Source organism: Polypterus senegalus, chromosome 2 (genome assembly GCF_016835505.1).
Source record: "Polypterus senegalus isolate Bchr_013 chromosome 2, ASM1683550v1, whole genome shotgun sequence".
Classification (NCBI taxonomy): domain Eukaryota; kingdom Metazoa; phylum Chordata; class Cladistia; order Polypteriformes; family Polypteridae; genus Polypterus; species Polypterus senegalus.
The window spans coordinates 63,240,467-63,252,817 of NC_053155.1; the positions used below are offsets into that span (position 1 = coordinate 63,240,467).

Consider the following 12,351-nt stretch of genomic DNA (forward strand, 5'->3'; position numbering starts at 1 on the left):
ACAAGTATGAAGTCAAAACTGGTCCTGTGCACCTAATCTGGTGTTTCTCCTTGATCGTGTCCATTCAATTTTTGTGAAGGGTTGTACTTTCAAGTTGTCGTTTCCACTTGCTTATTTTAAACAACTGTGCTAAAGTTGCAAGTATGTCATGATTTGCTGATAGTCTGCAAGCAATTAGGCAAAACAACAGTAAGAAATATTTAAAAACCATATGTGCTGCAAATGTATGTGCAGCACATTTTAATATACAGTATGTGAATATTTTAATATGAATAGTCAAACTTTAATTTTAGGCTAATTTGACATTCCTTTTAAAATGGGTTAATTTGTTTGTTATAACTACATTAAAAAATAATTTGACTCGGTTCTTTCACAGTGAGCTTTTCCTGTTTAAAATTACAGCCCCTTACTTACTAGGCCACCTTTAGTTATCAAAAATCCTGCTATCATTGTACACTCACATGTTTATATTAATTTTTCATTGTGTATAGTGTATTGCCATTAAAAAATTAGTGTTACACTAAACCAAGTATTGTTTGTTGATAAAGCTCAAGTTTTAATATATTGTCTGTCTTTGTTGCTTGTTTTCAGAATTTACAGAAAATGGTAAAAGTGAACTCAAGACAGGGGAGTTTTATAGAACCTGTCAAAAAGAAGCAAGCTAAAGAAATAAAGGTTAGAAGATCTAGTATTGGCAGTGGTGCCCCTCTGCCTTCTCATACCTGCCCTCATTGTCGTGTGACATTCAAGAGCTGTGACTCCCTTATTATGCACAAAATAAGACACATAGAAGGAAAACATTGGCCTTGTCCTGTAAGTATGCTTTTTTTAATTTCTCTTTTACAGTGTTGAGTTTTAAACATTTTGTATGCCTGAATTATATTCTGAATTTGTTTGAAGCAAATATTTGGTATAATGGCAAACTTACATGTGAAATTGTGTCTAGATGGCATAGTTTATCAATTTGGATTAAAATGTGGTATATTGTGTATGTGTTTGCGTATATATTTGATACATAAGTCATATACTTGCTAAAGTCCATGCACGTTGTTTTAATTTATTTTTGTAGAATAGGTTAAGGAAAGAAAGCAAAGGTTTTTGTTTGTTTATTTAATAGTGTTATTGCTAGCTGTGCTATCCGCTATCCACATTGCATATCGGTGTCTCTGCTGTCTTGTGTTGAGAATTTGTTCTTTTTGGGTCAGATAGGATTCCAGAATTACGGTACCTCCTTGATAAGTTGTAACCATGAACACTATCATGTGTGACTCCTGGTCTTAGTTCAAGATGCACAGTTAGTGCTTAAATTATGGAGGAAAAAAAGTCAGACAAAGCAAAAGCATACAATACTTTTTTTTTTTTAATGTTACAGTAGATAGAAGCATTTTGCAGAGTTGCTATTCAGATCTTTCACTTTTTTTGAGCCAGCTGGTGGCAGTAATGTGCAAACTGTGGCACACCACTTTTTTAGATCCACAGGGACCAAATTTTGGGTTCCAAATTAGTTGTCTTGTTCGTAAGGTCCTAGAAAGCATCTGTGCAAAATTTTGTCTACATCGGTCAAAGGGTGTTGGATTGTATTGGGAACATACAGGCAGTGAGATATTCTGTTTCTATATGTACACTGTGTGTCTGTCTGTCTGTATATATAAACTTGCATTATTTTCAATGTGCACACCACTAACAGCATTACCATTCTTAAACATTAATTAATGGTTACATTTATTAGGCAAACCTTATCTTTTCACTGTGTATCAGGACAGCTTCATTTAATCAAAATTAAGTTTTGCCTGCATGTCTCATTGTTTTTTTTATGGCACTTTTTCTATTATTGATTCATTTCCCTGTTACAGTTAAATCCAAATTGGGACAGGTGCTATATGTCTGTATTTTTTTTATTTATTTATTTTGTATTTGTATATGTGCACAACAGTCTGTATGATGCATAAGGATATGCATTTTATAGAACTAACCAACATATTAAGGCAGTTTTGATTTCCTCATTGTTTAGGTTAGTATGTAGTTTAGTTTCTCCCAAGATGCTTCCAGCAGCTGTAGTTAGTATTGATTAGTAGTTAGTTTGCAGCTCTAGTGCACACATCTGTTGGAGGATATGAATAGGTAGAGTGCATAAAATTCATGAATTAGTCTTCTGGAAAGTACATGGCTAGCTACATATGTAATTTTATTAGGTTAGATAACATGTTATTTGATTTGCTCTTTTTCAGCTGTGCAAAAAGTCATTCTTTAGAATGAGAAATGTGCAGAGTCATATTCGTACTCATGATCAGTTAATTTATAAATGTAGAAATTGCTTGAAATGAGAGGAAGTCTGCTAAGATATGTAAGTATGCCATTTTCTATATTTGAAACATGAATGTGTATTCTAATTGAAAATATATTGTGCACAGTCTAATGTATGAGTTTTTATTTTGGTATTATATACTGAACTTTAAGGTTGTACTTTAACGTGTTTAACATGCATCTGTAAAAATGTTACATTGACTAAAAAGCTATTTAATTTTGAACATCATATGGGGTGTTTTGAACCATAGCTGCAAAAAATGTTGTGTGCTATTTTTCTAATATGTAGTGTGAAAATCAAGCATTCAGCGACTAGGTTCAGAACAGGAGATGCACAGCTCTAACTGGAGTTTTAGTGTACATAATTGTGTACAATGAGTGACATTTATTTAAAAAAAAAAAAAATCTGCCTTGCAAATCTTTTCCTTGGTTAATGCTGTGCTATTGATTTCAGGTTTTTGGTCATGAGATTCTGACCTTCATTATTGTAATTTAATCATAATAAATTATGTGCAGTAATGACAACTGTAGGCAGGATACTTTGCTCTTAACTCATGCTGTCTTACTTTTTTCATTGTCTTAAACTGCTGGGAATCTTACCACAAGACTTGAATAAAATTGTTTCTAAATTTGTGAAAATTTGTTACTAGTATAAGAGAAGAAGAGTAGGATTGCTATAGAGCAGATATGCTAGAGTCAAAAATAAATGTGTTAAAGAACTATATTGAATGGCTGATGTACTCTGGTTTTAACTTTTCAGTGCAGAATTTCTGCTTATACATTACATTAAAAACTTTATCAAAGCTGAACCGAGATTAGACATTGATTGGAACTAGTTTTTATGATTAATTTCTAAAGAGCAGGCTGTTTTTTAATTTGAGGCCCCTAACCCTATTAAAATGTGCTTGCACAGTGCTGAAATGTCTTCTTAAAAAAAATAATAATAATAAAAATGTGAAGCTACAGAAGTGTATATCATTGATCTGTTTTGGGAATTCAGGAATACTGGTAGGTTTTCAATTTGCTACTCTACCTCCAGTGTCTTTTATGCCACCCTTGCAGGCTCACTTTGTCTACATCAAATTAACAAGATGGTATACCCTATTTAAAATTTCGTCTGCTGAAACTTAGATCCAGTGTTTATTTGCCCTTTGGAGTCCGCCATAAGAAAAGTTGATGCCAGGTATATCTACTTATGGAGTGGTGCTGGACCAAACCGAGTACCCACCAGTAGTATCAGTGCATCTCTAGTATAAGGATTGTTTCTTATGATTTTGGTGTACCTCTAACTGCTAGTCCACTACTAGGAGAAAATCAGTTTGAGTTTTACATTTACGATTAAGTCTCCTCCTCCTATATTATAGCAATGTGTGCTTCCTTGAATTTATCCTTGATAATTCTTAGAAACTGCTGCTAGTTCCCAGACTAATAATATATAGTATGTCCTGAATGGTAATAATTCTACATATAAAAAAAGAGCTGCTGACACTCTACTGATAAAGGGCATCAGATTCTGAAGATGAAAAAGTACATACAGAGCAAGTTGCGTTGCATTTTATTGGGGGCAAACTTAATTATTCCCTTAAAGTGGTTCCTCCTTCTTTCGGCTGCTCCCGTTAGGGGTCGCCACAGCAGATCATCTTCTTCCATATCTTTCTGAACTCTGCATCTTGTTCTGTTACACCCATCACCTGCATGTCCTCTCTCACCACATCCATAAACCTTCTGTGAGGTCTCCCTCTTTTCCTCTTCCCTGGCAGCGCTATCTTTAGCATTCTTCTCCCAATATACTCAGCATCTCTCCCCTGCACATGTCCAAACCAATGCAATCTCTTCTCTCTGACTTTGTCTCCCAACCGTCCAACTTGAGCTGACCCTCTAATATACTCATTTCTAATCCTGTTCATCCTTGTCATGCCCAAAGCAAATCCTACCATCTTTAACTCTGCCACCTCCAGCACTGTCTCCTGCTTTCTGGTCAGTGCCACCGTTTCCAACCCATATAACATAGCTGATCTCACTACCGTCCTGTAGACCTTCCCTTTCACTCTTGCTGATACCCATCTGTCACAAATTACTCCTGACACTCTTCTCCACCTATTCCACCCTGCCTGCACTCTTTTTCACCTCTCTTCCACAATCGCCATTACTCTGTACTGTTGATCCCAAGTATTTAAACTCATCCACCTTTGCCAGCTCTCCTCCCTGCATCCTCACCATTCCACTGACCTCACTCTCATTTACACACATGTATTCTGTCTTGTTCCTACTGACCTTCATTCCTCTCCTCTCTAGAGCATATCTCCACCTCTCCAGGGTCTCCTCAACCTGCTCCCTACTATCACTACAGATCATAATGTCTTCAGCAAACATCATAGTCCAGTCTAATCTCGTCTGTCAACCTGTCCACCACCATTGCAAATAAGAAAGGGCTCAGAGCCGATCCCTGATGTAATCCCACCTCTAACTTGAATGCATCTGTCACTCCTACCACTGTCACACTTCCCTCATACATAGCCTGTACAACTCTTACATACTTCTCTGCCACTCCCGAATTCCTCATACAATACCACAGCTCCTCTCGAGGCACTATGTCATATCCTTTCTCCAGGTCTACAAAGACGCAATGCAGCTCCTTCTGGCCTTCTCTAATCTTCTCCATCAACATCCTCAGAGCAAACATTGCATCTGTGGTGCTTTTTCTTGGCATGAAACCATACTGCTGCTCACTAATGATCACCTCACTTCTTATCCTAGCTTCCACTACTCTTTCCCATAACTTCATGCTGTGGCTCATTAGTTTTATTCCCCTGTAGTTACTGCAGTCGTGCACATCCCCCTTATTCTTAAATATCGGCACCAGTACACTTCTTCTCCACTCCTCAGGCATCCTCTCACTTTCCAAGATTCCATTAAACAGCCTGGTTAAAAATGCCACTGCCATCTCTCCTAAACACCTCCACGCTTCCATAGGTATGTCATCTGGACCAACAGCCTTTCCGTTTTTCATCCTCTTTATAGCTGTCCTTACTTCCTCCTTGCTAATCCGTTGCACTTCCTGATTCACTATCTCCACATCATCTAACCTCTTCTCTCTCGTTTTCTTTATTCATCAGCCTCTCAAAGTACTCTTTCCATCTGCTCAACACGCTGTCCTTGCTTGTGAGTACGTTTCCATCTTTATCCTTTATCACCCTAACCTGCTGCACATCTTTCCCAGCTCGGTCCCTCTGTTTAGCCAATTGGTACAGGACCTTTTCTCCCTCCTTAGTGTCCAACCTCTCATACAACTCATCATACACCTTTTCTTTAGCCTTCGCCACCACTCTCTTCACCTTGCATCTTATCTCCTAGTACTCTTGTCTACTTTCTGCATCTTTCTCACTATCCCACTTCTTTGCCATCCTCTTCCTCTGTATACTCTACTGTATTTCCTCATTCCACCACCAGGTTTCCTTCCTCTTTCCAGATGTCACGCCAAGGACCCTTCTTGCTGTCACCCTTACTACATCTGCTGTAGTTTTCCAGCTGTCTGGTAACTCTTCACTGCCACCCAGTGCCTGTCTCACCTCCTCTCTAAACTCAACCTTGCAGTGTTCCTTTTTCAACTTTCATCATTTTGATCCTTGGCTCTGCCCTCACTCTCTTCCTCTTCTTGATCTCTGTCATCCTACAGACCACCATCCTATGCTGCTTAACTACATTTTCCCCTGCCACCACTTTGCAGTCTTCAATCTCCTTCAGATCAACTCTTATGCATAGGATGTAATCTACCTGTGTGCATCTTCCTCCACTCTTGTATGTAACCATATGTTCCTCCGTCTTCTTAAAATACGTATTCACCACAGCCATGTCCATCCTTTTAGCAAAATCCACTATCCTCTGACCTTCTTCATTCCTCTCCTTGACACCATATCTACCCATCACCTCCACTGTTCCCTTCACCAACATACCCATTGAAATCTGCTCCAATCACCACTTTCTGTCCCTTGAGTACACTGTTCATCACTTCATCCAACTCGCTCCAGAAATCATCTTTCTCAGTGAGGTTTTTTTTACCTTTTTCCAGGAATTTTATGTTTGTCTGTCATTATGGGGCTATGATAAGAAAATGCATGCACTTTAATCCAATTAATTTGACTGGTAACAGTCCCACAATTGTAGATGGAACTAAACAACCTCTTCAACCAATTGTTAAGGGCTATGATCACGAGTACAAAGTTCTATTCTAAATATTTGTCCTTCATCTGTACCTCAGGGCAGAGATGAACTATAGCACAAAACCTACAAGTAAAACAAACACAATATTGACATATCCTTGATCAATTGATTATTGAACTGGCTTTAGCCAATTCGCAATGGCTGAGGAATGAACAGTTTTTGGCAGTATTTGAGCAGTATGCCATCTAGGACTGATTCTGGCCTTCTGCCTGTCACAAGGTACAAGCAAACACTCAAACACTCACTGGACCAGTTCAGATTCAGCGGGTAAAGTAATCTAAATGCTTTAAGATGTTCAAAGAAAAATGAAGTACCAAGAGAAAACCCCCTGTATGGGGAGAATGTGTAAAATTCACACAGACCATAGCCAGGTGAGATTAGAAGTCAGGATTCTACACCAATGAGGAAACAGGACTTACTACTCTACTGCTATACTATTCCAAGGAATATCAAAATTCTTATGGAAAAAATGGATGGATCTAATGAAGCATGATAATTTAATTTAAAACATGATCCAAAAAGTGGTGTTCATATATGAGAGAATCTTCTATCACAAATCCAGGTATTCTGTATAAACAACCACTAAATGTGAGACTGCAAGGCTTGGGCAGACACACTTCAGTGTGACCTTTTTAATTTGACCAAGGGCCTAGTTAAGGAGTCAACGCATATGCTTTACTTGGAGCTGTCTGTTTCAGTCATACAAACATGTACAGTAGATGAGGAAAAGATACAAATGTATAACACCATTGTATTGTGTATGGGCATGGCTGCAAAGGTCAAAACATTTGAATAATGTTGGTCTAAAATCCATTTCCAAGAGAAATGCAATCTAAGTAAGAATGTGCTGATTGGAAAATTTCAGGTGCAGTAAATAAAAGCCTGCTTTAAACTCGGGATAGTATACAAGTATTTTTTTTTTATTTTGCATAAGAATACCATATACACAAAAAAAGAAATAATGGATTTCTCTGTTCAACCGAAAATACTCATTATGTGCATTTTTTAAAAAGCTGTTAGTTCCAGATACACCCATGTCTACATAAAACTCAAAGATGGGCACATATTTTATTGCTGTCTAATATTGTGGAACTAGTTGTGATTCTCAAATGAGAAATACATGTTTGGAATCACCCCAGTAAAAGTGTGTGGTCAATAGCGGTAAAACTGTGTGCTGTGGGGTTTCAGAGAGAGAGAGCAAAATATACCCGAATAAAAGATTTGATGCGGAGACAAAACCAAAAGCTAAAATTGTTATCAATTCAGGAGCTCAGTAGCACAAGTTAACTGAAGTTTAATAATTTGCACATAATAATGAGTGTTGCAACATGGGCGACAGACAGACAGACACACACACACACACACACACAGAGACCACCACAGCTACTGGGCTCCACAAGTTTGAGAAGTGTCTGTCTTCTGGCATGGCATTGTTTGCAATTCATTTTTAGACAGTATTGTTAAAGCTGTTTTGATGTGCAGTCAGAAGAAGGAGGTTTGTGCAGCCTCATCTGTGCATCTTTGGTAGTGTTGGAAGAATTTGTTGATTTGGGTGTTTTGAGCACTGAAATCTGCATCTCCTGAGGCTCTTCGTTATAAGCTCTTAGTGGCAGTTCTTTGAAGTGTGACACACCATTTACTTCAAATGCATATTTTGCAGTTCATATATTCATAAATATAGCTTCTAATTCTTTCAAACTTCGACTTCTACACTGTCATTGTGATGCTGAACAATAGAGAGCACGCACAGCACCTGACAATGTATCGTTCACATTCACCATTCATCCATTGATGCCATCAAATGCCATTTTTTAATCAAATGCTACAGAAAAGGTTTTCCCTTGCATCAGGTAATGTTTATTTTGTATATATGACACACATTTATAAGTCCATTAGTATTTTTGAGGAGACTTTTTGACTGTAGATGGTTCTGTGTAAACAGCAGCTTGCTCTCTGTTGGACAAGGTTAAAGAGAGCACCTCTGAGCTTTGTGGTACAAAATTGCCACCGCTACTTAGAGCACCACCTTCATAATGCATTGGTTTGGAAATGTGACACTCAGTGAGCCGTCTAATTGTTCCCACCGAATTTTAAGCACAATTCACTCATGGTTGTCTCTTAGTGTATAGTGGAATGTAAAGGTTCAGGCACCCTTGCTTAAAATGTCTGTTTAGTGTTAATAATGAAGTGAGCAGATGAACTGACCACCAAAAGGCATAAAGTTAAAGATGACACATTTCTTTAATATTTAAGCAAGATAATGATTTTTTTCTTTCCATCTTTCACAGGTACAAAATACCAAAAAAAAATGTCTAAAGCAATTGTTTGGGTACCTGACATGGTCAGTGCTTAACACCCCCTTTGGCAAGTACAGCTTGTTGACACTTTTTGTAGCCAGCTAAGAGTCTTTCAGTTCTTTCTTGGTGCATTTTCACCCATTCGTACTTGCAAAAGGTTTCCAGTATCTGCAAGATTCTTGGGCTGTCTTGCATGCACTGCTCTTTTGACATCTGTCCACAGATTTTGAGTGATGTTTAGGTTGGGGGACTGAAAGGGCCATGGCAAAACCGCCTGCTTGCACCTCTTGAATGATTCCATTGTAGATTTTAAATTGTGTTTTGGATCATCACCTTGCTGTAGGACCCATGCTCTTTTTAACATTTCTTTACAGATTGTGTGACATTTGCTTTCAGAATTTGCTGGTATTTGTTTGAAACCATTCTTCTCTCTGCCAGTGACTCATTTCCTGTGCCATTGGCTGCAACACAAGCCCAAAGCCTGATCTATCCACCCCCATGCTTAGTAGCTGGAGAGGTTTTCTTTTCTGGGAAATCGGCACCCTTCTTTCTCCAAACATCCCTTTGCCCATTGTGACTAAGAAGTTCTATTTTGACTTCATCAGTCCACAGGGCTTGTTTATATTTGCAAACGCCAGGTGCTGAATTGTGTGGCTAGGGCGCAGGAAAGGTTTTCTTCTGCTGACTGTACCAAGAAGGTTGTATTTGTTCAGGTGTCACTACAAGTAGAACGGTGTACCACCACTCCAGAGTCTGCTAAATCTTCCTGAAGGTCTTTTCCAGTCAGACGGGGGTTTTTATTTTCCTTTCTAACAATCCAATGAGCAGTTCTTTCAGTTTTCTTGGAGTTTCAGCCCTCAACTTGACCTTGAAAGTGAGGAAACCGCTACCTGTAAATGCTTTGCTATCTTCTTGTAGCCTTCTCCTGCTTTGTGAGCATCAGTTATTTTATTTTTTCAGAGTACTAGGCAGCTGCTTATAGGAGCACATGGCTGATAATTTTTGGGACAAAGTTTGAGGAGTGAGAAAATTTATACAGCTTTGCAGTTTGCATCACCTGGGGTTTCCTAACAATGACTGTGAACAAGCCATGGCCCTAACAGTCTCGTTAAGGTCCGAGTCATCGGGAAAAGTTATCTGAGACCTCAGTCATCATGGGGTGCCCAAACGTTTGATGGTGCTCCTTTCGTTTTTTCAATGTGCAATTGTACAAAAAGAAAAAAATACTCTAATCTTGCATAAAATGCTGAAATGAAGTGTGTCATCTTTAACTTTATGCCATTTGGTGGTTGGTTCATCATCTTCTCACTTAATATTTCACAGTAAATAGACATTTTAAGCAAGGGTGCCCAAACTTTTACATGTCTCCATGTATTTTATGCGGCTGAATTAGCAGGACTAATTAACACCAGAATGTCCATAAATTATTCTAACACATTTTTCATAGAATTTGCCTCAAGCAGGGCACCCTGTCATAGGACTAGGTGAAATGCAGTACAGTGTGCACCATATAAAGACAGCTTAGCTGCTGGATAGCTCCAAATTTTAGCACAATAATTCTCAGACAACTTCTCAGATGTCATCCATTGTTTCTACTCTGCAAAATGAAATATGAAAGATTGAGCCCTTTTTGCTCATTTTTATCAACGGAGTGGGTAATTGTGAGGGAACACTGTTGCATAATATTAGCCACTACATTACAAACACTGCCTTTCAGGACCACTAACTTGGCAGTGCAACACCTTATAGAGCAATGTATATGTCGAATGCTAATAGAGTGGTGGGCTGTTGGTCCTTTTGAGTTCTACTCCATTGTCTCAGGTTTGCTTGAACCTTGGTTATTAATTCTGTTCATTGCCAGTAATCATGTAGCCTTTAACTTGTGCATCCTTTGTTGTCAATTGTTAGTTGCACTTATAATGGATCATTTTCTTTTTAGTCTATAAAGTGCTCTTACAATTTTGGAGTCCATTTTAAACATTTTGCAGTTATAAGTGGTTGACATTTATATAGACAGCAACATTTTTAAATGACTTTTTGCTTCTGCCTAGGAGGGACACTCATTTTGAGAACATCTAGGATAATTTGCGTATGTTTGTTTTATTCCAGGTGAAAGTAAATGTGGAGGTTTTCAGCACTGACTGTCTTAATTGTGTGCATGGAGAATGGAACATCCCATCAAGTGTTCAGGAGTGGAATGGACTTTGAAAATATAAGTTTTCTTGTACATATTTCCATCCCTGTGTACTTTATCCCCATAACTATAACTTAAATGTTCTACTTGTGTATAATTTAAAACGTAATTAAATAGTTTTAAGTTATTTCAGAATTTTTATGATTAGAATGTTTTATTAAGTTCCTAAATGATCTTAGTTTTTATTGTACACCAGACATGTCTACATTTTAATAAAAATGAAGTGCGAGTTAGCTGGATTTACTTGAAGGAACAGATTTTTTTATTGCTCTGGTTCCTGTGTTTGTATTCAGATACAACCACCATGCTGTAAGACTGCATTTTAATGCTAAGATGTTAGTATGGAATTAAAGCATATTGTTATTTATAAAAGAGCTTTGCTCAGTCAAAGGTTATTTTAAAAATATATTTGTTATAATTATGGTAAGAGTGCTAAATTCTGAAGTTTTAAAATAAGAGGATAATGTCATTTATATTTACTGGAAGTAACTTTTAAATATTTAATATTAGCTTTGTTTATAAACTATTGCATTTTTAACTTTGTATTTTCAAGTACAAATGTGAAAGTCTAGATGTATCTGGGCTGTAAGAAAAATAAAACTTTAATAAATTTTGGGATTTCTAAATGCTGTGTTCTCTTATGTATAACATAATGTTGATAAACAAAGAGAAGCATGTTTACCGCTTTTACTTCACTTTCATTCCTCTTGCCTTACTGGTGGCAAAGTGTCAAGCTAGACCGGCCAGGCTATGCCATGTGTTCTCCAGCAGTTTTATCTGCTCCTGGATCATCTGTCTGGGTCCTGCGCTAAGTTCACAGCCTTTTTGACATTGGATATTAGAAAAAAAGACTATTTAATGTCAAAATGGAAAAAAGTGGAATACTGGTGAGTGTGTATGTTTGTAAGTTAATTACAAATCTAAAACACCAAATACTTTATGGCATTAGTTTTCAGTACTCGGCTGAGTTCAATTATGATATTATAGCAGTAACTGAAACCTGGCTAAATATCAAAGATGGGGATGCATATAACATAGATGGGTACACATTTTAGGAAGGATAGAAAGATCAGAAAAAGAGGTTAGAATTTATATAAAACAGAATTTAAATGCAAATCTTGAGTTGGGCGAAGACCCACATTGTAGTGAGGACATCTGGATTTGTATGAAAAGCATTAGGGATAGAGACCTGATTTTTACTAGTGTTGTAGAGACCCTGCTACACAAATAGTCATTTCAGTGCCCTTCTTTCTAATAATACAGTCCCTGACAAAAGTCTTGTCGCTTCTCTATTTTGTAGAAACTCCTGCTATTAACCTGACTTTTAATTAATCA

General features: G+C 37.5%; 1 protein-coding gene across 3 annotated transcripts in view; it reads left to right on the plus strand.

Moving 5' to 3' along the window:
* The window catches only part of si:dkey-229b18.3, a 64,998-nt gene extending 53,375 nt beyond the window's left edge, over positions 1-11,623 (plus strand). For 2 of the 3 annotated variants that reach the window (XM_039743853.1, XM_039743854.1), the window contains 3 exons: positions 592-813; positions 2,229-2,344; positions 10,932-11,623. In XM_039743853.1, coding sequence (XP_039599787.1) covers positions 592-813; positions 2,229-2,324 — 318 coding nt within the window. In that variant the 3' untranslated portion in view covers positions 2,325-2,344; positions 10,932-11,623. Of the gene's footprint in view, positions 1-591; positions 814-2,228; positions 2,345-10,931 lie in introns of those variants that run through there. The other variant, XR_005632544.1, reaches the window with a different exon arrangement.
* The last annotated feature ends 728 nt before the right edge of the window (positions 11,624-12,351 follow it).